General features: G+C 42.5%; 1 protein-coding gene and 1 long non-coding RNA gene across 2 annotated transcripts; both read left to right on the top strand.

Annotated features, from left to right (window-relative positions):
* The first annotated feature begins 1,268 nt into the window (after nt 1–1,268).
* On the top strand, nt 1,269–8,038 carry LOC115892646. Its single transcript, XR_004052506.1, has 3 exons — nt 1,269–1,410; nt 1,765–1,987; nt 7,921–8,038. It is a non-coding gene; the product is annotated as an uncharacterized LOC115892646 (long non-coding RNA).
* Nucleotides 8,039–15,411: 7,373 nt separating this feature from the next.
* On the top strand, nt 15,412–26,777 carry PFDN4 (prefoldin subunit 4). The gene is made up of 4 exons (XM_010363357.2): nt 15,412–15,690; nt 21,746–21,853; nt 22,707–22,847; nt 26,388–26,777. The coding sequence occupies exons 1-4, from the start codon at nt 15,667–15,669 to the stop codon at nt 26,517–26,519; spliced, it is 405 nt and encodes a 134-aa protein (XP_010361659.1). The 5' UTR covers nt 15,412–15,666; the 3' UTR covers nt 26,520–26,777.
* Nucleotides 26,778–27,839: the final 1,062 nt, after the last annotated feature.

Here is a 27,839-nt window from a genome sequence, read left to right as displayed (position 1 = left end):
TCCAGTCCGGGCGACAGAGCGAGACTCCGCCTCAAAAAAAAAAAAAAAAACAAAAAAAAAAACAAAAAATCAGTCGGGCGTCATGGCAGGCACCTGTGGTCCCAGCTACTCGGGAGGCTGAGGCAGGAGAATGGCATGAACCCGGGAGGTGGAGCTGGCAGTGAGCCGAGATGGCGCCTCTGCACTCCAGCCTGGGTGAAAGAGAGAGACTCCGTCTCAAAAAAAAAAAAAAAGATACGCTAAATGATTAGGAGGAGCATGGGAAAAGGTGTAGGTAGAGGTGGAAAGGCAGATGAGTTATCTGGGATTACATTTTAGAGAGCAGGAAGATCACAGAGAAAAACTCCCTCTAGGGTAACAGTCTCATCTGGGATGAAATGGAAGTTTCTAGCATTGTTTCCCCAGTTCATGAGGAACTGCACCACTGCTCCCGTGTTCTGGAAATGACTTCTATTCTCACCCCACAGGCCTGGGCCCTTGGCAGCCATGCAGACACAGCATGACACTAGGTTTTGGCCATGGATGAACTTGATCCAATCTGGGCCACTCAGACTTTTACTCCTAAGCACTGATTTGGGATTTGAGAAAAATCCAGCTCATCCGTGTGATCTGGTCTCTTGATCTCGGAAGCTAGGGGAGACCATTTTGCTCCACACATAACTGAAGCCAGTAGAGGAAGGTGGTTTGCAGAGGTAAAGAGGATTGAAGCAGTTGAGCAGACAGCAGACAGGAGAAATGAGGCGAAGTTCTGATGTCCTAATGGTTTCCATTTGCAGTCTCTTCCAGAGGCACTTTCTGATCAAGTAGCAATTTGGACTTTTTTTAGTTGTAAGCAACAGAAACTGGTCCTGGCTATCCTCATCTATAGAGAATGTATTGCATTTGGCAAAGGCTTGCAAGAGTGTGGCTGGATGATCAAGCTTGAGATGTGGGGAAGATTCCAAAATGGAAACCTACCACTGATGCATGGCCAGAACCCCCCACCAGAAGATCCTGCTGTAAAGAATTAAGAGCCACAGATCCACTGACGCCAGGTCATGTACCCACCCTCTGGCTGTTGGCAGCAGGAAGAGCAAGTTAGTGCCCTTCCACTTCTGCAGTTGATACTGGGGTCCTGATTGCTACCTGGGTGTCTGGTTATATATCACACTCCAGACTTGGTGGTGTGAAACAGCAATAGTCTTTTATTATTATCATACCTCATCATGCTGGGAGTGACTCCCATCTCCTCACTGAGGTTTTCTGTGCAGTTGCAGAGAGTTGGTGGCTGGGGCTGGATTCACCTTAAGGCTTCCTCACTCACGTCTGGCAGTTGATACTGGCTGAGAGCTGGGGTCTCAGCAGGGACCACTGACTGGAACACTGACATGTGGTCCTGCTGGGTGCCTGGACTTCCTCGCAGCACAAAAGGTGGGCACCAAGGGTGAGTACCCCCAGAGAGAACAAGGTGAAACTAGATTGCCTCTTCTAACCCAGCCTTAGAAGTCATATGGCAACTTCTGCTTCTGCTGCACTCTTTTGGTTAGAGGGGACTCACCAGGTAAGTCCATATTCAAAGGAAGGGAAGTAGGCTTTTGATGGGAGGATGTCAAAGAATTTGCAGAAATGTTTTAAAAGTACAATTGCATTAGCACAAAGGAATCTACTTGATTTCCTAAAAATAGAATCCTGGTTGCTAAAGGTTCCATGAGACACGCCATGTATTGCTTAGCAAATCACCACTCATTGTTTAAAGTAGTTCAAATGTGTTTCAATTGCTTGCAGGCAAAGACACCCAGTGGAAGCACTGGATTCCAAGAAATTGAATTCCTTGGAAGGAGAGATTTAAGACTCAATGGATTTTGGAAGTCAGTTTGGCACAAAGACCCTGGAACAGCTTCCGGTGCTAGAAGCAGAGTTTCCTATTGCTAAGGTGGAAGATCATGAGACAATCAGGAAACACGCCTCTTCCATGGCTTGAGGTCAAGTCTAAGCTTGCTCAGTATCTGTAAGTTACTACTCTCTGGTTGAACTTTCTTTTAATTCTATCAGCCAACCCTTGTCTCTGAGGTCTTATAGGAAGTTTTTGGCAAAGTGGCAGAGGTAGTGAAGGACACACCATGACAAAATCTGGAGCCAATGAAGTGGAAAGACTTATTCCAGAATACATGGTGTGGCTCCTAGAAAACTCTAGATATGACAGGTAAAAACCTGTGGAGGGAAGAGTGTATTAACATTCAACAGTGAAGCAAGTTAACCTCAACAAATGGTTATTTGGTTTATAAAAAATAGACCCAAACAGAGTGATATTCAGCCAGTATCATTCAAATACCTGTGGGTTATTTGAACAACATTCTTGCTTTCACATTCTTAATGCTCAAATTGCTTAGGCATTTTTCTTTCTCAAACAGGTGGGTAAATCTAACTTTTTTGGTATCTCTCTTGGACATTCCAGTTAATGCTGATAGTTAAAATTATACTCGCCAATCCCATAGGAAGCTGCCCCTCAAGGAGCCCCCTGCTTCCCCCGGAGACATATCTGACGGTTTTCAAAATCGCCAGGTCGCCACCCCTGCATTAGAACAGCCAATGTAATCACTGATTCTTCAGTTGTACTCCAGGGGCTTAGGGAACAAGTTGCATGAGCAATTTTATGTGTATATAATATATAATTATAGATATATTTTATTTTATCTACAGATGTTTGTGTAATGTAAATATATAAACATTTGTTTATTGATATAGTTATAGAGGGCAGAGGGTACAGCATGGGTGAGTGCTCCAGAGAGAATAAGGATGGAACAAATATATAATAAATATCTATATTTATATATATAAACAAATGGAACACACATATATATATAAATATTATATTAGTATATATGCATATATAATAAATATTTAATTTATATATTATTAATGTAAACATTACATACATAAATATATATACACACACATAATAGTGACTCAAGCTCACTATAGCGAGGGCTCATGCTGTGAAAGATATCTGGGAAAGGAGACTGATGGAGGGAACCATATACATCCCAGGCTAGGCTCGAACCTTTTTGAGTATGGGTGCCATAGTGGTTCTGCTTGCCAGTGTATGCCCAGAACCTAGCACAATAAGTGACACCTAGGTGACCGGATGGACTTTGCAAGCGTGCAGCTCGTGTAGTCACACAGGATCCCGCATTCAGAAGATCCCCGCATTATTGCCATCCTGAAATTCTTAATAATGTTTGAACAAGGGGCCTTGAGTTTTCGTTCTGCACCGGCCCTCACCATCTGTGGTTGCTCCTGATGACTATGTGTTGTATAAATGAGTCAGAGGCCAAGGCCAGGATCACGTTCCTACCTACCCTTAAACTCTGGGTCATGGTGAGAGCGTTCCTTTACCGGAATCTAAGGCTCATCTCTCTTGCTCTCATTTGCTGTTTTCAGGCTGATTTTTCCAGCAATGAGTAACAGCAGGGGCCATCCGTTTACTTCCAGAGTTTTCTCTCTGGAAAACTCCCCGCATGCAGCTGATCTGACCCAGTTATGCAGCGGAACAATTCGCCAAGACTTTGATACACAAAATTCCCTTAAGGGGACTTCTTTAGTCCTAAGTATCGTGTGTGAAAGACATCGATATTGAAGTCCTGGTTGGGCTTCATCAGATTCAACCCTGTTCTTGTCTAGTTTTATCAAAATTTATAAAGTCTAATCTTAGGGAACCAACGTGTGGTGCTGATAATGAATTTTAATAGCATTGGACATTTTGATGCCTTGTCTTATGTCCTCCTCACCTATCTTGTTGCTCTGGCATTGAACTGACAAACAGCTGTGGGCAGGTGAACCTGACCTCAGTAGTACCTCATGTCCTGGGGCTTTTCTACTGGCCACAGGCAGCACCCGCAGCCATCTAGCGCAAGATCAAACCTGGAAGTGCAGGGGAGGTAACACGCACCGGACCAACATTTGGCTGAATGGGTCCGGGTGGATAAATGCTGTCTCTGTAGTGAGGACAATTCTGAGGGATACATGCTGGACCCCAGAGGGTTTGCAGGAGGCTCAAGCTCCAGCGGCCTACAGGGTCATCATCCCAGTAATAGCCCTTGGAACAGCTTCCTATCTTCACCTTTTTCACTTTTCCTCCGGCTTCCCTAGGATCACTTCCCACAATGAACTCCCTGCAGCAAGCCCTTGTCTCAGGCTCTGTCCGGACATTAATGGAGCCATGATGTATCAGTGAGCACTCTTTTGATTTTAAGTGACAGATAACTAAGCCAAACTTTCCTAAGCAAATGAATTCGATGACTCAAGTCATTGAAAAGTTCAAGGGGAGGGCTGGCTTAGCTCTCCGTGTGACCAGGGGAATGCTTTTTATCAGGCCCTGTTTTATCTCTCCCTGTTCCTCAGTTTCACTTCTGTGTTGGTCCCATTTTTAAATAAGTTCACTTCTGATATGGCAAGATGCCAGCCACTATGCTAGAGCTTCCATTTCTACAGCTTCACAGCAAATAGGAAGAGAGGGCTTCTGGCTCCCATTGGAATCAGAAGTTGAGGCTCTGATTGGCCTCAGTTTGTTTCTGTGCTTATTCCTGAACAGTCATGTGACCATGAGTTGCTGAATGACTGAAGGCTGTTCTTACGCTCCACCACTAAGGGGGTATGAGAGTCCACTCAGGTCACATGGTCTGATTGGGAGGAAGGGGAGGGTCCTCACATTGAAATTAGGGCTATTGCTAGAAGAGCAGGAAATGGGTGTTGGGAGGCAAGCACCACATATTCAGGAGAACTAATTCTTCTTGGGCAGCCAATCAAATGTGGAGTCTGATAAATACAAATTCCCATTCCCCATCAGCAAAGAGACAATTACAAAATAAAGTCTGTAATGATGAGTTACAGTTGGATACACACCTATTAAAATAATGCATTAAATAGCTCGATTTCCTATGTATGCATTATTCAAGTGCTTTTAATACAATTCTCCCCTCTTTGGGGAGTGGGATCTTAAAATAAAAAGGAGAAAAGCTTTCATTGCTATGTTGTCCTATATATCTTGTCAAATTACGCAAAAAATATAGGTAGACTTGTTTCATGAACATAACTAGATAGCATAATTACTTGGGTGGTACTAAAATTTGTTTGAATGAAGTTAGTTCTAAAGGAAATGAGGCAGAATTATTTTTGAGAAGTAAAGTATTTAATTTTTTATGAGAATGAGAAAATATGGTGTAGATGAGAATAACTAGGATTTCTATCCTTATCTTTATCAGATAACAGTTATATAAGGTATAGAAACTTACAGACATTACCCAATTGTGCTGAGCCTCTATTTTCCCATCTATGAAATGAAAATTATACCTGTAGTTTGAACTGAATGAATCTGCAAAAGTTAAGAACCCAAAGTATATATTAAATGCTTAATAGAAATACAGCCTCTTTGTAATGCCAGTGACAACGTAGGGACTGCCTCTCCTCCTCAGGAGATCTCTTCCTGAGCTTAGCAAGAGGCAGCTCATAAAATACTGAAATCTTCTCCTAGGATCCATGTCCTACACTGCTACAAGAATCAGTGATTACAATGGCGATTCAACATTTATTAGGTCAAATGGAATTCACTGTAGCCAGGACCTCAGCTCTCCTTCAGTCTGCTCAGGCAACACCTGACCGAATATGGGAAGAGGCTCATTATGTAAACACAAATGTGGAAGTGCCTTTTATTAAAACAAGATTTTACCTGTAGAAAGATTTGAGAATTCAATTTGCCTCGAGGTAGCATCTTTACCTAGAAATGAAATCTCACTCTGTTATTGGAGCCAATGTGTTTATGTCACCATTGGATGCAGGAACAATTTAAAAAATAATAGTGTATATATGTTATGATTAACTCTAAACTTTTGTTTAGTTTAAGGATAGGCTAAAAAATCCCACTATTGTCAAAAATAGCTTCTGTAATTTGCTCTTTTCACAAGAAGTAAAATTCTTGGGTTAATCTTTATTCTCTGTACTTTGGGAATAACTCATAACTCAGGAGGTCTCAAGTTATGTTCATTCCTCCATTGCAATCTCTGCCCCTCAGTTTTTAACAGGGACACAAAATTCAAAAGGGAATATGCCAGGGAGGCATAGAAAGCTGCTTTAGGGGGCAGGGGACGCTGCTTTTGTCTGGGAGATGGGTGTTTAAGGAAAGCTTGTGTCTTAGTGCGTCTATGCTGCTACAACTGAAGTCCTGAGTCTAGGTAATTTATAAACAATAGAGATTTATTCCTGACAGTTCTGGAGGCTGGGAAATCCAAGATCAAGGCACCTGTAGGTTTGATGGCCGGTGAGAGGTCCTGTCTCCCCTTCTAAGATGTCACCTTGTTGCTGTGTCCTCTGCAGGGCAGAATACTATGTCCTTACCTGGTAGAAGAGCAGAAGAGAATGAACCCTGATTTGGTTTGGCTGTGTCCTCACCCAAAATCTCATCTTGAATTGTAATCCCCATAATCCCCATTATAGGGAAATGGGGATTATGGTCAAGGGAAAGACCAGGTGGAGGTGATTGAATCATGGGGATGGTTTCCCCTACTCTGTTCTCGCGATAGTGAGTGAGTTCTCATGAGGTCTGATGGTTTTATAAATGTTTGGTAGTTCTTCCTGCATTCACTCTCCGTCCTGCCACCCTGTGAGAAAGGTATCTTGCTTTCCCTTCACATCCCGCATGATTGTAAGTTTCCTGAGGCCTTCCCAGCCATGTGGAACTGTGAGTCAATAAACCTCTTTCCCTTCTAAATTACCCAGTCTTGGGCAGTTCTTTATAGCAGTGGGAGAATGGACCAACACAAACGAATTCCCTCAAGCCCTTCTATAAGGGACCCAATCCCATTCTTGAGGGCTCTGTCCTCAGACTTAAAGGCCCCCACCTCATAATACAACCACATTGGCCATTAAATTTCAACCTATGAACGCTGGAGGACACATTCAAATCATAGCAGCTTCCTTGATGGAGTAACATAGATGCTGAGTCTTGAGGATAGGCAGAGGGTAGAATGGAGCTGGCTGAACAGTAGGAGAAAGGCATTACAGGCAGCAGGAAAAGCAAACACAAAGGCCTTGAGGCGGGCAGGAGCATGTAGCATTCACAGAAGGGAGGCCCAAGAGGGTGGAGCACAATGAGTGAGGGAAAAGATGGTCCAAAACAAGGTCAGGGAGGGAGGCTAGGCCCTAGTAAGAAATTTAAGTGCAATGGGAAAACAATGAAACGTTTCAAACAGGGTTATGGAAAAACCATTTGCAAAATTGCTTAGCTAAATACAAACTGACAATACTTAACGTTACCCAGAACAGTAAGATTCAAAAGAAGTACAACATATGTGGAAGGTGGATTTGAATGGTTCAAGTCTGGGGAGCATTGTCATGTTCCTCGGGTGCCCTCTGCAGGCGCCAAACCAAATTGCTGCGTGATCCTGGGGCTTGCTCCTTCTTGCTGCTCCCTCCTCATGGCCAGCACCAAAGGTGAATCTGATCAAGGTTTCCTTTTTAAATCAGAACTAGGAACCTGGAGCAGGTGTTGCAGGTTTTGGAGGGCACCCAGGCATGTACTGCCAGGAAATGATGTGATAATCTCATTATCGCTTTGTGATAACATCTAAATTAAACTGGGACATGTCTGGACAATGTTGTAGCTTACATACCAATTCAAATAGGTTTTTTTTTTTTTTTTTTCTGTTTTCCAGTCAATATACTGACCATTTCTGTCCTTATATCTTCGTCACGGAGTGTTCGCGATGGTAGTCACACAGTCTTTTATTCTAATTGCATGAGTTCTTGTTGGAGTGATTAATAGCATTTATACTAATAACACTTTCTAACATACCGTATAATTTACTTATATGTTTTTGGTTATGATCTTTTTCCTATCAACAGAATGTAAACTACATGAGGACAAAGAGTTTTGTCTGTTTTTTACAGTGTTATAGCCTCAATGCTGAGCACCTGCCCTTCTTGGTCCAAGCAACATACCACCGATTCCACAGTCCTCAGGGACCACTCCAGCCAGATTCAAGCTTTTTCTCCCCCGGACTCACCCCAGGGTTGCAGCTTCTGGTGCTATGATTTTGATCGTATGTTTGCCAGCCATAAACTTCATGATGCCAAGCATTTTGTCTGCTTTATTTTTCTACTTGCAATAGCACCTAGCATGGCACAAATTTCAAACACACACACACATAAATGCTCTCATTTAGGTATGTTAGAACAGAAGGCTGGGAGTCACAGGTTCATATACCTGGAGGGCCTGACAGGTGAGCACACGGATGGGCAGGTGCCCTACATGGACCTGTGTGTGCTCTGTGAGTGGGGGGTCTGCCATGCCCAGAAGAAAGCCTGCTGGCTGAATATGCTAAGTCGAAGCAGCACCAGCAGCTGCCCATCATGCAGAAACACAGGTGCAATGTCACCAGGACGCTGATTATACCAGCTCAAGCAAAACTAAAAATCTCAAATATTGGTTCCACTAAAGAAAAATACCATATGGGTCAAAGAACACATAGCTTGGATCCAGTCAGTGGGTGGCCAGTTTTCAACCTGGCATAAGGGAAAGTCTTTTCAAATGGTCGTTGTTGATTCTCCTCCCTGACCTGCAGGATCCAAATGCTTCCACTTGTACCCCATGCTTCTCCCCGGAGAGCCAGGGACAGCCCCCAGCTGGAGAAAGGACCAGAAACAAAGGTCGGAAATGCTCCACATCAGGAAATGAGAAGATGCTCAACAGAAGACTTGAAAGTCCCTGTACCATGTGGTCTTGCAGAACTAGTTTTTCTGCTAGGAGAAAGTTAGCTCAAAGGATAGCACGGTCTGGGGAGAGGAGAGGGACAAGAACAGTGAGAAATAGAATTGGAAGGAAAATCTTAGAGGCAAGGGGAAGCCAGGGGCTTCAGAGGGAGCTCAGTCAGCACCAAGACTGCCAGGAGCCGCCACTGTCCTCTGTCCAGATTCAATGACACTTCCCTGTGCCCGGAGACTCTCTGCCCAGTGCCTTTTCTCTTTGCTTTTGCACGGCCTGTGTGGGGAACTAATGCTTGGAGAAGCGTTCACCGTCTGGTGATAATGACGGAGTAGCCAAAGATGCATAGGGCATCCAATTGGAGCCATGGCTTCTTTCAGCTCAGCCAAAGGGATCCAGCCCAGCCATCCCCTACCTCCATATCACCTGTTAGAGGAGACAGTGCCCCCTAGCCCTTCTGTCTCTGGAGCCCACGTCTCCTGGTGCAATTTCTCAGCTCAGTGACTAGTTAACCAGGCGCTTGGATATTAAGGAGGCATGGTGATGAATAAGTGCCCTGCATGAGGCTGGCTTCTCAGGGTTTCTCAGCAGCACATGTATTAGCATTTGGACCAATCTGATTTTATTTTATTATTATTTACATTTATGTATTTATTTTTAATGTTGTGGATGCATAGTAGGCATAAATAATTATGGGGTGCATGAGATATTTTGATATGGGCATAAAATGTGTAATAATCACATCGGGGGCCGGGCACCATGGCTCATACCTGTAATCCCAGCACTTTGGGAGGCCGAGGTGGATGGATCACCTGAGGTTGGGAGTTTGAGACCAGCCTGACCAAGATGGTGAAACCCCACCTCTACTAAAAATGTAAAATTAGCTGGGTGTGGTGGCGCATGCATGTAATCTCAGCTACTCAGGAGCCTGAGGCAGGAGAATCACTTGAACCCAGAAGGCAGGGGTTGTGGTGAGCCAAGATCATGCCATTGCACTCCAGCCTGAGCAACAAGAGCAAAACTCCGTCTGAAAAAAAAAAAAAAAAAAATCACATCAGGGTAAATGGTGCATCCATCATCTCAGGCATTTATCCTTTGTGTTACAAACAACTCGGTTACACTGTTTTAGTTATTTTAAAATGTACAATAAATTATTGTTGTTGACTGTAGTCACCCTGTTGTGCTATCAAATACTAAATCTCATTCATTCTAGATAACTAATTTTTGTACACATTAACCATTCCCACTCCCCCTCCCCTAACACCCTTTTCAGCCTCTGGTAACCATCCTACTCTCCATTTCCGTGAGTTCAGTTGTTTTAAGGTTTTTAGCTCCCACAAATCAGTGAGAACACGCAACGTCTGTCTTTTTGTGCCTGGCTTATTTCACTTAACATAATGACCTCCAGTTTTATACATGTTATAGCAAATGACAGGCTGTCATTCTTTTTTTTTAATGGCTGAATAGTACTCCGTTGTGTATAGGTGCCACATTTTCTTTTGTGTTTTTATTTTAGTTTAAGTTCTGGGATACATGTGCAGAACATGCAGGTTTGTTCCATAGTTATACATGTGCCATGGTGGTTTGCTGCACCCATCAACCTGTCATCTAGGTTTTAAGCCCTGCATGCATTAGGTATTTGTTCTAATGCTCTCCCTCCCCTTGCCCCCTACCCCCGACAGGCCCTGGTGTGTGATATTTCCCTCCCTGTGTCCATGTGTTCTTATTGTTCAACTCCCACTTATGAGTAAGAATGTGAAGTGTTTGGTTTTCTGTTCCTGTGTTCGTTTGCTGAGAATTATGGCTTCCAGCTTCATCCATGTCCCTGCAAAGGACATGATCTCATCCCTTTTTATGGCTGCATCGTATTCCATGGTGTATATGTGCCACATTTTCTTTATCCAGTCTCTCATTGATGGGCATTTGGGTTGGTTCCAAGTCTTTGCTATTGTAAATAGTGCTGCAATAAACATATCTGTGCATGTGTTTTTATAGTAGAGTGATTTATAATCCTTTGGGTATATACCCAGTAATGGGATTGCTGGGTCAAATGGTATTTCTGGTTCTAGATCCTTGAGGAATCATCACACTGTCTTCCATAATGGTTGCACTAATTTATACTACCACCAACTCTTTATCCATTGTCTGTTGATGGACACTTAGGCTGCTGCTGAATCTTGGCTCTTGTGAATAGCGCTGCAATAAACATGGGAATGCAGACATCTCTTTGATATACCGATTTCCTTATTGGGGGTTATACATCTAGCAGTGCAATTGCTGGATTATGTGATAGCTCTATTTTCAGTTTTTTGAGGAATCTCTCTACTGTTCTTCACAGTGGTTGTACTAATTTACATTCCCACCAACAGCGTATGAGGGTTTCCTTTTCTCCACATCCTCTCTGGCATTTGTTATTGTCTGTCTTTTGGATAAAAGCAATTTTTAGCTGGGATGAGCTGATACCTCATTGTAGTTTGGATTTGCATTTCTCTGATGTCCAGTGATGTTGAGCACCTTTTCATATCTCCATTTGCCATTTGTATGTCTGCTTTAGAAGACTGTCTATTCAGAATTTTTGCCCATTTTTAAGCTGGATTATTAGATTTTTTTTTTTTTTCCTATTGAGTTGTTTGAGCTCCTCATATGCTCTGGCTGTTAATCCCTTTTTTCTTGCCTTATTTCTTAATTAAATATTCAACTAAATAGTTTGCAAATATTTTCTCTCATTCTGTGGTTTGTCCAATGTAATTTTGAAGTCCTAAAAGAATTTAATTCAGTGACTCTTCAGTATGTCATAATCTGAACTTCTTAGCTGATTTTATGGGCCTCTGTGTCAGACGGCACCTGAGGATGTGTCATGTTAAAGCCTCTTGGTTTAACCTGTCTTTGTCCTCACCTGCCATTGGCCACCTGCTCCACCCCAGGAGCCCCCACAGTGACCAGCTCCACATCGGCCATGGTGTGCAGGCTTGAGGTGTGCAGAACCCAGCAGGGCTGCCTCTCGCTCCAGTTGCCTGGTGCTCACAGCCTCACACCTTGTTCCTCCACCTGGGGGCTTCCCTGTGGAAGGCTGAGGTAAGGAAAAGTATGGGAGCCTCAGTGAGCAACCTGGAAGTGTCTGGGAGTGAGGTCCCCGTGGGGCCAGCCTTTGCATGGGAGGCAGGAACTGGCAGATAAGAGTTCTCCCCAGCTGAACTCTCCTGTGTCCTGGTTAACACAGCCTCTTACAGGACAGTCCCCAGAGAGGGAGCAACCAGTCGTGCTTGATACCAAGCAAAGGTCAGCTTGGTGAGGTCTCCTGGTATGGGCTCTGCTGCCCTCCCTGACCTGCTTCATTCCACTTTTTGCTTGCTCTTGCTGCCCTGGGATTCTACTCCTTAATGAAAAAGCAGTACCTAAGCCTTTGCCTCGGGCTCTGCTTTAAAAATTCCAACTAGGATGGCTTCTAACCATTGTCATTCTTCTCTCCCAGGATGCTTTCCAACTTCTACACATCTGAAATGGATGCTGCGGTCTCAAAAGGCAGCACTAATCATGGCCATGGGGGTAGTGAGCAGTAATACTGAGCCAGGGGAGTTCTTTAAGAGGAGATTGGAAAGATCATAACTTGGGCAGAGGAATTTCAGAGGCAACAGGGCTGAACTGAGAAAGTAATCATAGCTAACATTTCCTGAGAGCTTACAATGCACTTTATTTGCATGTATTATCTCTTCTACTCTTCGCCACAACGCTATTAGAGAGACATTATTATTTTTGCCATGAAAGTAACTTGTCTAACATCAAAACTAGAAAGTGGTGGAGGTATGATTTGAACCAAGGCAGTCTGGCTCCTGTACGCCCTTTAATGAGTCTTAAACACTTTGCTCATGCAAGTTAGGTGACAGGAGCTGCAATGTCCACTATGAGCTGCCCACTCCGGGACACATCTGACTTTATACATGACTTGTGGTGATGTGCAAATCCTGGTGCTTAGGAGAGTGGTCTCTGGAGCCAGGTTTGCCAAGAGTTCAAACCCAGGCTCTGGTACTTCCTGGCTGCTGTAGCTTTGGCCAGGTAGCTTTGTCCCTCTGAAACTCTGTTTCCTCTCCTGTAAAATGGTCGATAACAATATTGTGTGGTATGGGGAGGATTAAAACATTTAGCAACGTGCAAGCCACAGAATATGTGCCCTGTCAGTTTTATATGTTACTATTACTATTGCATTAGTCTGTTTTCACACTGCTGATAAAGACATACCCAAGACTGGGTAATTCATAAAGAAAAAGAGGTTTAATGGACTCACAGTTCCTCGTGGCTGGGGAGGCCTCACAATCATGGTGGAAGGCAAAAGGCACATCTTATGTGGTGGCAGACGGGGAGCATGAAACAAGAGAAAGGGGAAACCCCTCATACAACCATCGGCTCTCCTGAGACTTATTCACTACCACGAGAACAGTATAGAGGAAACCACCCCCCATGACTCAATGATCTCCCATCGGGTCCCTCCCACAACACATGGAAATTATGGGAGCTACCATCCAAGAGGAGATTTGGGTGGGAACACGGCCAAAGCATAACAACTATCATTATTACATACTTCAGCGAAAGGTAAAGGTTAGCATAGATGAAGGTTTACGTCCCTTCTGGTCCTCAGATCTATGAATTTGAGGATTGAAGTGCTTCTCTCTTTGAAACTCCCTATGCTACTTTCGGTCCCCACCGTACAATCACACTTCCTCAAAATTCATGCTCCGTTGTTCCTCACCTTTCAACTCAGAAATTTCTCAATAAAGGTTTGAAAAAATCAGAATTCTTTCTCTCTTTCTCTCTCCCTCCCCCAGTTTGGCCTTACCAAGGTCTAAAACACACCCAGATCTGGCCCCTGCCTTGCACCCCAGCCTTGCTCCATGCTGCTCTGTCCTTTCTACCGTGTCTCACCAGGCTCTTTCCCTCTCAGCCCTCCATCCCTGGGGTCCACTTTCGTCTCCTTTCCCCATGCTGAGGCCTCCCATTTTCTTTTAGCTTGGAGGCCAGCTCCAGAGCCGGCCCCCACCCCTCCCCTCTGTGCTCTGCCTCAGCACCTCATTTATCTCCTTCATGCACTCGGTACCATTTGTGACAATTTTGCCCTTTATTTCTGTCTCCCTCTCCACCATTTGTTTCTTGCAGTGCTTTTACATTGAGCTCTGGAATAAACAGATGTCACTGATGGAGCATATCCTATGCGCCAGACCCTGTGCTAAAATTTAACCCTGGAAAAACATTTTTATTCAACAAATACTTTTTTGAGCACGTATGAGCTACACACTGGAAAGTCCCAATAGTAAGGGCCTGGAGAGCCCAGAATAGGCAGGAGAACAGGCAATGCCCGTGGCGGGCTAGGTGGTTCGGTGGGGAGAGCACAGGGTGCTGTAAGGTCCCATTCCCCTCATTGAACCAAAGAGGAAATTGGGACTTTGAGAAAGGAGGTGGCTTGTCAGGGGCAGTTCTCAAGCTGTGGTCCATGAACGTCGGGGGTCCCTGAGACCTTTTCAGGGATCCATGAGGGCCTCCCTTTCCCAACTACATGATTTGTGTGAGGCTGGGGTTTTTCATACCTACAACTATACAACTAAACAGTGTATTTGGAGAGACTGAATGCAGAAGTACACATGAGAATCTAACCTGCCATTAAGCCTGATATTAAAGAGATCAGTGAAAATGTAAAACGATGACAATCTTCTCAATTTGTTTTTGTCTTAGAAAATATAGGTATTTTTAAGGTGTGATTTTTATTACCATTATATTATTTTAAATGAATTAATAAATACATTTTTAAAATTCTGCTTTAATTTCTAATACAGCAAATATCGATAAATAACCCACATAAAAGTTCTTTGGAGTCCTCAATAATTTCTAGGAGTACAAAGAGATCCTAAGGCAAAAAAAAATTTACTAACTGGGAGACACAAGTGTCAGAATATACAGTAACTGTTCCATAATATTGCTGTAAATTAATAGGATTGCCTATTCACAACAGCAAAGGCATGGAATCAACCCAGGTGCCCATCAGTGGTGGACAGGATAAAGAAAACATGGTCCATATACACCATGGAATACTATGCAGCCATAAAAAAGAACAAAATCATGTCCTTTGCAGCAACATGGATGCAGCTGGACATCATTATCCCAAGTGAATTAACAAAGAAACAGAAAACCAACCACTCATGTTCCCACTTACGAGTGAGAGCTAAACACTGGGTAATCATGGACATAAAGATGGGAACAATAAATGCTAGGGATTCCAAAAACGGGGAAGAGGGCAGGGGAAAGGTGTTGAAAAATTACCTAGGGAGTACTATGTTCACTACTTGGGCAACGGGATCATTAGAAACCCAAACCTTAGCACTATGCAATATATCCGTGTAATAAACCTGCACACATACCCCCTCAATCTAAATTAAAAAAAAAAATTACATTAAAAGGAGCGCCTCCTCCTTTACACCACCTGAATTATCTTGGCACGTAAGTCTCAAACTCTATTTGCCAAGGCCATTCGTTCCTAGCTCTTTTACAGGTAGGTCAGCTTTCTCAATGCAAGTCTGTGGGACGGATGGAGAAAAATTGCCCCACCGTCCCCTTTGATCCTGCCCCAGCTGGGCCCCGCCGCGCTGAGCCTGAGACGCGCACCCTGCTGCCCGCGGCCGGAGCCGTTCGCCACACCCCCGTGTTTATGTCGGCCCACGGGGGGTTGCCTGTCCCTTTAATTGGCATGTACCAAGTCTTTCTAGGTCACATTTCCTCCGTACGTTCCAGCCGTTTGGAATCACTAGCCAAAAGTCCAAGAGGAGGGAATGTGGAGACAGTGTTGTATTTCTGCGGGGAGTTCTGGGCCGACCGGGAGCGAGAGAACGCTCGGGGACGAAGCGCGCCATTGCGGCCCTCCCCGCCGCGTGCCGTAGTCCAGTCCCAAGATGGCGGCCACCATGAAGAAGGCGGTGAGTGGGGCGCTCGGGGCTCTGGATGCTCGGGTGGCGCCGAATCTTGGCCGCGGGGGTCGGAGCGCGGAATGCTGGGGATGCGCAGCTCCGAAGCCCGGCGTGGTACCCGAGGCCGAGGCCGAGGTCCTGAGAGCGGCCCCGCGGCAAGGCCTGCCCGCGCCTGGCGCCCTGAGCGTTTTCCTAGGCACCTGGCCAGCCGAGGCGGGGCGCCGGGGCTGGGGCCGGGAGCCTCGGAGGGCCCTGGGCCGCCTCCCGCGAAGCCGAGGGTGCCCCCGGGGAGTCTGAGGAACCTGCAGCCCCAGCCTCTCCCCTGAGGTGTGGGAAGTCAAAGGCCTCGTTGAGTGTGGTTGGCCTTGACTCGGGCGTTGCACCGGCATGATCGCATTAGCCTCATTGGTTATGGGTAGCTGCTGCTGGGACCGTGGTTACGAGTGAGGAAACTGAGGCCCAGAGATCGGAAGTCACCTGCCTCAGGTTACGCAGCTCATAAGGGGGACAGCAGGTTCCTGCATCCCCGGATTATCAGGCCCCAGAGCCCCCGTGTCCAACCCGGAGCTGCCCATGTCCACGCTCTATGCCCCCGAGTCCTCCAGGCTAAAACCAGTATTTATCAGCAGCCGGCCCTTTAGCTGTTTTCCTCCCCGCAACTCAGCAAGTGCAATGGGTTCCTCCCCACTTTGCAGGTAAAGAAACTTAGACACAGAGCAACGTTAGGGGCCCCAAAGTGACTCAGCTAGTAAGAAGCTGAGCTGGAGTTCGAACTCAGGTTTGGTTTGGTTTTTCTCAAAGCACACCTATGTAACCACTAAGCAGGCCAAATTTCCATGTCGGGTTTATAATCCCGTGTCTTCCCAGATGCGTAAAGATAGCTAGACAGAAGAAAAAGAAAAGTGGAGATGGGGAAGGAAATAACGACTGACAATTTGGGGAGCTTTACAGTGTGCTAGGTATAACTGTACTTTTTTTTTTTTTTTTTTTTTTTTGCGTGTATTGTTTATCTTATGTTCTTTAGGGGAGATACTGTTTTTATCCTTATTTAACAAATGAGAAAACAGGCACAGAGACAAAGCTAGCATTTAAACACAGGCATTCTGACAACGGAGTCAGTGTTTTAAACTGCGATAGGGGGTCTTCGATGAGACTCTCTTGGCTGGAGGGATTTGCGTTCATTCCACTTTTAAGACCACATTAGAACTTCCTTTGCTTTACCTCTATCCGGTACCACATAGTCTATGCCATCTGTGCCTGGTGTAGGGTGACCCATTGCCCCCTTTTGTATGAAATTGAGGGACTGCCAAAACAGGGAAAGCCCCAGTCAACTCAAGATGTGTTGCTCACCCTACTATTGGGTTATCCAAAAATTCTTACTGAGTCCCAGAGTAGGGTCCAGGGCCGTGGTGACTCAAAAAAGTATGAAACTTGGTGAGATTCGCTTCACCTCTAGCTTGTGAAATTGGGCCCTCTGGTATTAGGTTAATTCCTTGGAAGATGCTAGTTGTGGTTCACTCCGTTTTATAGATATGGAAACTGAAGTGCAGAGAGGTGAAGTAAATGGTCAAAGAGGAAATGGCAGAAGAATGATTTGAACCTTGGATTTTGATTGCAAAATTTCTAATTACCAACTTTTTTGTTTCCCTTTCATTGATTCAGTAAATTTTTGGGGGCATGTAATATGGCATAGTCTCAGTTTCAAGTGGAGACAACTGCGGTGACCAGTGAGGAAGTTCTTCTCCCCTTGTTCTCATAGCCCCAAAGAATGTATGTTCCAGGACAGAGGCAGGCATTACTCACGTAGTCACACAGAAAACTAGTTTCTCTGATGAGAACTGTGAAGGAAAAGTACTTACGAAATGAGGACCAAAATGAGGTCTGTTTTGAGATCAAAGAAGGCTTTCCTGGGAAAGTGCCATTTAAATTGAGATCTGTGAGATTATGTAAGGAAAGGAAGGGAGAGTTGAATAGGGAATGAAGCATTCTAGAGAGGAGTATCTGCAGAGACTCTGAGTACATTTAATACAAGGAAGGCCCGAGGGCAGATAATCAGGGGCAGAGAGTTTGAGCCATGATGGGAAAAGAACTTATAGAAGGGTAGGTGGTGGCCAAAATATAACAGATCTTCGTTAACTTTGAAGCCTTTAAGAGTCACATGATAGATGTAATGTCCTCCTGTAGGTGTTTCCAGTGTTATGAACAATTCCCGATAGATTATCTTACATGTACGCTTTTCCCCTTTGCCCTCACTGGGAGAAAACATACCTGTATGCCAGTGAGTGAGAGTGAAACAGAGAGAGATAGCCCTTTGAGTTTAATGAAAAGCAAATCATGTACAGTCTGGAGTACTTTACATTTGTAACACATCGTTATCTCTCAACAGATCATGATTTTGCTGGGGAGAATGTTTAGATGAGATGATTCAGTACTCTCATCTCTAAAGTTCTGCCTTCTAAGATCCAGTTCTTGACCATAAGGAGGTCTGCACTTTGATTTCTGTTGATTGTCCTGCATACAAATGTCCTTTCCTCAGAGAGGCTACCTTTGACCTTTATCTAAAGAAGCCTCCTTCACTCCCCAGGCCCCCAAAACTTTCTACTCCTAAGCTATTTTATTTTCATCATCACGTTTGTCACCATCGAACATTATCTCGTTCATCTTGTTTTTTTCTCTTCCTCCACCAGGATGTATGCTTGCCAGGTGGGATAGTGGCTGTCTTGTCATGGCATATAGGAAACAGTAATTGTTAAATAAACTACTGCATGAATGAAAGTTGAATATAAAAATTAGCTGGGCATGGTGGCGTGTGCCTGTAATCCCAGCTACTCAGGAGGCTGAGGCACGAGAATCGCTGGAACCCAGGAGGTGGAGGTCGCAGTGAGCCAAGATCACGCCACTGCACTCCAGCCTGGCGATAGAGCGAGACTCATCTGAAAAACAAAAACCAAAAAAAAGTTGAGTACAAATACAAAGCAAAAGTTTACATCATACAGACTTGGTAGATATATTTTTAAAAGTAAAAATAAAAGACTGAAATTGGCCAGAATTTATTTCCAGGGACCCAGCTGTCAGTGCAGACTCCGAGTAATACCTAGACTTGGTGTGGGGCATAACTGAGTATGGTTCTGTTTCCTCCTCTAATCCCGTAAGATACTAGTTCTCAAGAAAAAACCCCGGGGAATTTTAATTTTTACCGTGGATCTCGAGCAGGCATATTTCTCTTTGGCCTAGCAGAATTTCCTTCTAGATCTGGATCTGTTCTTTGTAATGATTTTTGATAAGCAATATTCAGGATATAAAATGCTTAGCTATCATTTGACTGACTCCATCATCAGGCTTTCTCCCACATGTTCATTTTATCAACCCTATAAGGTGGGAACTAGCTTCTTTTTACAGATGAGAAACCTGAGGTGGTTCCAAAGAATTGGGTAATTTGCCCAAGATTCCTGTTTGCTTGGATTGGATTCCAGCCTGACTCTTTCCACCACTCTGTGTGCTGCCTCAGATACTATAGGATATGAAGACCTTCCGGAAGAATGCACATACTATACCTGCCATTTTGCATACAGTCTCGGGTTGAATTGACCTGTCAATGTCCATTGACCCTCCCCCAGTTAAGAATTACCCACTTCTGGCTGGGCGTGGTGGCTCACGCCTGTAATCCCAGCACTTTGGGAGGCGGAGCCTGGCAGATCACCTGAGGTTAGGAGTTCAAGACCAGCCTGGCCAACATGGTGAAACCCCTTCTCTACTAAAAATACAAAAATTAACTGGGCGTGGTGGACACGTGTATGTAATCTCAGCTACTTGGGAGACTGAGACAGGGGAATGGCTTGAACCCAGGAAGCGGAGGTTGCAGTGAGCCGAGATCATGCTACTGCACTTCAGCCTGGGCGACAGAGTAAGACTCTGTCTCACAAAAAACAAACAAACAAAAAAAAACAAACCTACCCACTTCTTGCCAAAATGCAGCTTCAAGAAATGTAGGAATATTCTAGGACAGGGAGACTAAAGCAGAAGCCTCTGTGAGCCATCAAAGGCACTGACATCTTACCTTCTGCTGCAAACAGCACTCCATGGGTGGCATGCAGTGTATTTGACTCACACATCAACTTTAGCCCTTAACCCCAGTGGGAAAACGACCAGAAGGATCTGGATACCAGGGGCCACGTCTGTGCTGATGGCTGTGGTTTGGTGGGGCTACAACAGGAAATACCTGCTTTGGAAAGACAGAAAGCAGATAGCCAAATTCTCTCTACCACATTTTGGAAACTATGTGTTTATGAGTTTGATCAAGCATGATTTAGGTTTAGATTCAGAAACCGTGTATTAGCCTCAGTTATGTGCCAGGCAGTCCTGCACTGGATCTGTTCATGTGAATGGCTCTGTTGAGCCCTCACTATGACAAATGCATCTCTAAATACCTGCCAAGGTCTTCAGGGATTCAGTGTTCAAACAAAATGGCATATACTCTTCAGGCAAACAGGAACTCTTCAGAATTCTTTGCTATCTATTTGCATAGGGAATTGACAGTTCTCACTTAGGCAAAATGACTTGTGTGCCAAGATATAGACTTTGGTTTCTTGAGTGTAGCTCAGTGTTCCCCAACTTCCATATTCATCAAAATTATGCATATGGTTCAACACTCAAAGCTAGACAGAGTGTAATGTAAAGAATTTTTTCTGGCTATCTTCTGGATTGTTGAGGTGGAGTGAGAGCCTGACAAAGGGGAGGGATGTGTTATATTCTGACCACTGAGCTCTGTATTGCTTGACACAGCCTTTCAACCTCTGAGAAATAAAAGGTCGCATACTTTAAGTCGATGGTCACGAGAGACCAGGTCGGGGATGGAGTGTGGATGTTGTGAGCTCATTACTGTTATTGTGAAAGAACCAAAAGTAGTTCTTCAGTATGAACTATTTTTATACACACACAAGTATCTTTCCTCCTTTAAACTAGAATCAGGTGCTCTGGTTTTCATTTTATAAATGGAAGGGAAACCCTAAGGAGAGTCTGGTTTTATTTTTTAGCTTTATTTTTTAAAAGATATGTGGTATCTCCTTGAAAATCTGATGAAAGCAGACATCCTGCTGCTTCTTCCAAATGTTCCTAAGCCTGTGTACACACTCACACACACACGTGCACATTCACACAGATGCATCTTTGCATTCAGTTTCCGAGAACTCGTGGACCTGTCCGACCTCTGGAGCCAGTCTCCCTGGGTTGAAATCAAGCTCCACCACCTACTGGCTATGTGGCTTTGGGCACATTGTATAAAGTGTACCTCAGTTTCTCAATCTGTAAAATAGTACTGGTGATCCTCCTTAATAAGATGGATTGGAGGATTAGCAGAGATAATGAAGTACTTAGGAAGTTTTGGCACATAGTAAACTCAATCAGTGTTAGCTATTTTTTTATTATTTAATGGGTACTTTATGTTATCCAAGTACTCTTTATTTGCAAATTTGTAAATGTAATCACATTAAATATTAATTTTTAAATACTAAACATTCAATTTTCTTCATTTTTTAGTGAAGTAGACCTTATTAAGACATTTAAACATCCTACATTATAGACATAATTTTTGCTATGAATGGAATATAGCCACTGAAATGTACAGTGACCCTTTAGCCAGTAAGCTCATGCAAGTTTTAGCTCTAAGGAAAAAAACACTGTGAGACATTTAGCAATATATTTGACCGCGTAACTTTTTGTTCCCTGGGTCATCTTAATGAAAGAATGCTCCAACTTGAGAAATTCTGCTCTGGGCCAAAAGTTGGCTTTTTTCTTTCCTTTTAAAAGGACTTATTAATTGTTCTTTGTATTTGCAATATTTTTATAGCTTAGGAATTATTTTATAGAGTATCAGAAAAGTTTATAGATTTATGAACAAACCTTAAGCTGGTGGAGCAAAGAATAAGGCATTTGTTAAATTCTGTACTTCATGTGATTCTTGACTGTATGAGTGCAAGTAGCTTATTGAGTTATTGTTGAGAAATGTAAAAAGCTAACTTATAACTTCTCCATTAAAATTTTACAAAAACTTAAACACTTTTTTCAGGCTGCAGAAGATGTGAATGTTACTTTTGAAGATCAACAAAAGATAAACAAATTTGCACGGAATACAAGTAGAATCACAGAGCTAAAGGAAGAAATAGAAGTAAAAAAGGTATTGAAAATAATTATTAGAAGAATAAAATTTTTTTGCACTATAGCTACTAAAACTGAACTCAGTTAACAAGTGAATATGTATTTCTCTGGGCTCTTTGTTGCAGATGAAAAACGCGATCCACTCTAGTTAAGCAGAAAGTCATTTTTTTAAAAAGGGATATGTGATAACTTACAGAATTGTTGAGGAACTTGAGTCTAGACCGAGGGTCCAGGAACAAGTCTTGGAGAACTTGGCTGGCGATGGAGCAGCTGTTGCCTTCACCGATCCCAGAGTCAGCTGTCTTCCCAATGAGGAAGCCGCCCTTGCAGACCTAGGAACACCAAATTGCTGCTGCCATGTCACCTACCCCTGTAAATCGGGGCCCGTGTCCAGCCGTCTCCCTTGAGTTGAAATCCGGCTCAAGTGCATTCGATTGGTGGAATTGAAGTTATTATCACTCAGGCATGCTGGTAGAGCATTCATTACCGGCATGATTTACTTGCACCCTATCAGCAAGCAAGGCTGAGAAATGTAGGTTGGTTTTTTTGGTTTTGTTTTTGTAGGAGGGCAGAATTCACAAAGTTGAAAATTGTTAAAATAGAAGACATTCTGAGTGACCATGGGTGCCTGCTGTCCACCACAGGGTGCTTATAGCGATCTGAAAATATCCAGAGGACAATGCGTTAGATAGCTCTAGGTGCTTGCTTGTGAAATGTCCTCTAAAAAGTTACCAATTAAAGTCTTATTCTAATGTGGTAATAATACCTTTGTGAGAGGGTCCCTCAGAGAGTTGCTGTCCTCAGATTACAATTGGCCTTTAGCCTCTATCAGAGAACTTTGGCTACATTTTCTTTGCCATTTGCATTTATAGAAACAACTCCAAAACCTAGAAGACGCTTGTGATGACATCATGCTTGCAGATGATGACTGCTTAATGATACCTTATCAAATTGGTGATGTCTTCATTAGCCATTCTCAAGAAGAAACACAAGAAATGTTAGAAGAAGCAAAGGTATGTTCAATGTTAATTCTGAAATTAGAATTTATATCATTATAAAGAACATGTAATTGTAGATGTAGGGAAATAGTGGATGCTAGCGATAGCTAATACTTCCTGCCTTGTTAAGTCCCAGACATGCTCTGAATGCTTTGCCAGCAGGATCTTATTGAATCCTAACAATGACCTGTTATCCCAATTTAGGGACAAAGAATAGAGGCTTAGAGAGGTTACGGGATTTATTCAAAGTGATACATAGACAGTGGTCTTCTGACTCCAGAACCTTGCTCAAAACTAAGTATTTAGAAGGTATAGCATATATTGAAGCAGAAAAGAAAAATCCCCTGTAACTCTACCCAGAGGTAACCATTCATAGTGAACGTTTTCCTGTATTTCTTTTATGTTCTCTCTGCCTCTCTCCATGTAGTTTGCTTCCCAGTTTGGACAGTTAATGTTTCAGGAGGAGCATTTTTGCTGGTTTCGTTGAATGTTTGTTTGTCCAGCAGATACTCATTGGGAGCCTGCTCTGAGCCAGGCACACAGGCCTTTTCAAAACATCGTTTCTGATGACTGTTTAATATCATGTTGATGGTTATCAACTAGGGTCACGGGTCTTATTGTTAGCATTAATTTGTTTCCAGTATTTTGCTGTAGTAATGTTACTGTGAGCATTCTTCTACGTAAATCTTTGTTCACATTTAGAAAATTGTTTTGAGGAAATAGAGAAGTATAATTACTGGGTCAGCATATGAGTTCTCTGATAGTGTCTGAGACATTTGATACATGGTATGAAATTTTCAGTTCACATGCCTTCTAACTATATGGGAGGGACAGTCACATTGTTTGTCTATGAGAAGCTGACGGCAATTAAACCTTTCCTAATGCTTTTGCTAATTAACCTGATTGCTGAAAGTGATAGTCTCTCTTCTTCAAATGTCATAAAAAGCAAAACTTCGTATGAATGAAACCCACATTTAGTAAATCTGGGGAAGAACTGTCATTTACTCCTGGGTCTTTCCATGCAGACATGTTGTATGTCTCCCTTACGTTTAAATCTTTTCTTCTTGGTCAAATTTTGTGATTTTTGTTCTTTTTATTTGTTTAACCATTTAAAAAATATTTGGAAGTATTCCCAGATAGTTCATGGTTTTTGTGGCTATTGTGAATCCCCTGCCCCACGCACGGATAGATACTGAACCTTGATTGATTTATTTAGTTAGTTAGTTTTTGAGATGGAGTCTCGCCCTGTCACCCAGGCTGGAGTGCAATGGCGCAATCTCGGCTCACTGCAACGTCTGCCTCCTGGGTTCAAACGATTCTCCTGCCTCAGCCTCCCGAGTAGCTGGGATTACAGGTGCCTGCCACCACGCCCAGCTAATTTTTGTACTTTTAGTAGAAACCGGGTTTCACCATGTTGGGCAGACTGACCTTGTGATCCACCCGCCTCGGCCTCCCAAAGTGCTGGGATTACAGGCGTGAGCCACCTCACCCGGCTGAACCTTTATTTTTTTACTCCTTCATTCATTCTAGAATTCTAGAATGAATGAATTGAGTGCTTACTCTGTATCAGGTTCTGCCATGTACTCGGGATAATTGGGGACAACAAAACCTGCCTAGCCCTTGCCTGCATGGAGCATATAGTCTAGATGGGAAGAAAGAAAAGTAAACAAAACTGATAATGAGTAGAAAGTGGTATGAGGATAGACGTGGCTTTAAGAACATAGGAAGAGGAATCTATACTAGTCTGGACATCAAGGGTCAGGGAAGGGCTCCCAGGGAAAGTGCTCAGATAGCAGCTGAGGAATATGTGGCTATTTAGCCAGAAAGGGGCGGAGGGTGTTCTAGTCGTGAGAAGCAGCATATAGAAACGGCCATAGGATGACGGTGGTGCAAACATAGACCTGCAGGAAGGTGTATTTGCTGGAGATTTTGGAGCAAGTGAAATCGTGGCCACATCTTGGAGAACTCCAGTCAGTTGAGTTGAAGAAATTGTACTTTGTCTTAGCAGGGGTCAGCAAACCTTCTGTGAAGGGCCAGAAGTATATATATATTAGGTTTTGTGGGCTGCACGGCCTCTGCCGTAATTGGTATGAAAGCAAGATGAGTCAATCTGCATGGCTGTGTTCCAATAAAACTTGACAGAAACGAGCTTCAGGCTAGATTTGGCCTGTGGGCTATAGTTTGCCCACTCCCGTCCCAGAGCAAAGAGGAGCCTTCAGAGATTTTTGGAAAAGAGAGAGATGACTGGACTTGTGATATTAAAATAACTTTCTAGTGTCTTATTTTACTTATTAACCAGGTTTTCTCGGTATAGAAATTTAGAATTTATCCCTTTCTAGCAGCCATATGTCTTATTTCTATTTCTTGTTTTGTAACAGTGATTCTCAAACTTTTAGCACACATAAAAATCACAGTCACTCACAAGGCTTGTTAAAAATTCAGATTGCTGGGCCCAACCCAAAGAAGTTCTTTCGGGAGGGCTGAGGTAGGGCCCCAGAGTGTGTGTTTCTGACAAGTTCCCAGGTGATTTTGTCCCTGATACTGGTCTGGGGGCCACCCTTTGAGAACCATTGGCTAGATTTCTAAAACAGCAACACTGTCAATATTAGATATTCTTTTGTTTCTAATGTTAGTGGGTATTTGGTTTGTATGATTTCATATTTTTTTGTCATGTTTAGGAAAAAAAATTGTTTTGATCCTAGCCAGGAAGGAACTTATGACTTTTTTCTTTTCTTTTTTTTTTAACAAAGAATATATATTAACATTTAATCTATTAATGAGGGAAGCATTAACATTACAAAACTGGTTTTAGAATTGAAGAGGCTAAGTATCTATAGATAGGTAGGTAGAGAGAATTGTCCTTTGGAATTGTATTTTTAATTACAAATTGACAATTTATAATTGTATAAATTTATGGGGTAAAACATAATGTTATAATTTATTAATACAATGAGAATAATTAAATCAAGATAGTTAACACGTCTATCACCTCAAATACTTAGAAAAATATCTGACTTTTCACTGGGCAAAGCTGTTCTGTCTTACAAATGAGGCACTTTTTACCACTCTTTTCCAAAGTGTAGCCCCAGAGGTCTCAAAGTCAGTGAAAATTTCTGCCAGATTTGGATCATAAGTTGTTATTCTTAATTATTGGTGGTTGGTGGTGTGAGTTTCTGTCATTTCCTGTAGTCTCATAGTTATTTTTGTTGTTGGAAAAAGCTGGGTTAGAAGCCAGCAGGCCCAGGATAAACTGTTTATAGAAGTCTTTGTATTTGCTTCTTTATTAGAAAATAATTTAGAAATTAATTTTTTACTATTTTTTGGATCAGCAGAAACTGAGAAAACAAGCTTGATTTATTCTGTGATAAGCAAGTATGGACCATGAATTAAAAATGCCCACATTCAGACATTTAGACCTAATTGTCAGTGTTACTTAGCTGCCTGTCCAAGTTTAGAAGGTTCTTGACCTAAAATTCTTCCCAAATATTATTTCAGACACAGATGCTCAGAAATTATCCAATTGAATAGAATTAATTTAAATTATTTTTTTTCCAGAAAAATTTGCAAGAAGAAATTGATGCCTTAGAATCCAGAGTGGAATCAATTCAGCGGGTGTTAGCAGATTTGAAAGTTCAGTTGTATGCAAAATTTGGGAGCAACATAAACCTTGAAGCTGATGAAAGTTAAACATTTTATAATATTTTTTTATTTGTTTAATAAACTTGAATATTGTTTAAAATGATAATTTTCCTTCTTCAAATGACATGGAACGCAAAACTTTTTGTTTTTTTAATTTTCATTTATTTAATGGAAACTTGCCTATTTTCACATGTCTGCTTATTTATTTTATATTTTTAAAAGAAGACAGTATTCACCTATGTATTTTGCATAACGATTATATCAAGTCTAGGAGCTTCGTGTCATTAAAATCAGTTAAGCAATCTTTTCTGTTTCTATATTATTTAGAATATTTGTTGTTGCAATTTTCACATAAGAAAATTTAACAGTTGTGTCATGTTGTTTCTGTCTGATTTTAATTGCTGTCTAATGATGGGGAAAACACAACAAAAAGATGTACAGTCCTGCATCCTTGCTTATTTCACAGCTAAAGCTTTGTCACAGACTTCAAAATACATATGTATATATTTTATTTAAATATATGTTACATATTATATTTAAACATACATATTTCACATATTTTTTACATACCTATTAATATCAGAGATTTGAGTAAAAGAATGGGTCATGTTTAAACATGTGCCCTTTATACAAACAGGGCAGAACCACAGAAGAACATCTTAGAAACCGAGAGATGTGCAGAAAGAAATGTTTAGTGTTTTTTTTTTAAATTTTAGATTTTTGGTGCTTTGTAATTAATTGGGGTTTATATTGATAAAGATGTGGAAGTTAAACAGCTGTGTACTTAAAAGTAAGACATTTCTTAAATAAAGGGTACGTTTCCTCCCACTACCCCACAAAAGACACACATTTTGGGATTTGGGAAACCTAAGTGTATTAACTTTCCAGCAGATGGCACTGATGTGCCAAAATGTGACTGGGAGGATCTTAACACAAAAATGAGATTGTTAGGATTGAATATACATAATTTTAGAGGAAATATTTTTAATTTTTAAGGCTAAACTGCATATGTATTTTTTGGTTCAATGTTTATAAACATGAATTCAGGCTTAAAGATAGATGATTATATAATTTCTAAAATTCTTAATACTATAAAGGCAATTTTTTCTTTTCTTTTCTTTTTTTGAGATGGCGTCTCACTCTGTCGCCAGGCTGGAGTGCAGTGGTGTGGTCTCAGCTCACTGCATCCTCCAATTCCTGTGTTCAAGTGATTCTCCCATTTCAGCTTCCCGAGTAGCTGGGATTACAGATGTGTGCCACCACACCCAACTAATTTTATTTTTAGTAGAGACAGGGTTTCACCATATTGGCCAGGATGGTCTCCATCTCTTGATCTAGTGATCTGCCTGCCTCGGCCTCCCAAAGTTC

The sequence above is a fragment of the Rhinopithecus roxellana genome, chromosome 13, assembly GCF_007565055.1.
Source record: "Rhinopithecus roxellana isolate Shanxi Qingling chromosome 13, ASM756505v1, whole genome shotgun sequence".
Taxonomy (NCBI): Eukaryota; Metazoa; Chordata; class Mammalia; order Primates; family Cercopithecidae; genus Rhinopithecus; species Rhinopithecus roxellana.
Note: the sequence above shows the minus strand (reverse complement) of the source record. Positions and strands in the feature narration are given on the sequence as shown.

Bases quoted from the DNA above. Each gene is read 5' to 3' on its own strand.
- PFDN4 (XM_010363357.2), top strand. From the start codon at position 15,667: ATGGCGGCCACCATGAAGAAGGCG. The intron at 15,691-21,745 runs GTGAGTGGGGCG...CACTTTTTTCAG, and splicing joins CGGCCACCATGAAGAAGGCG to GCTGCAGAAGATGTGAATGT. The intron at 21,854-22,706 runs GTATTGAAAATA...TTGCATTTATAG, and splicing joins AAGAAATAGAAGTAAAAAAG to AAACAACTCCAAAACCTAGA.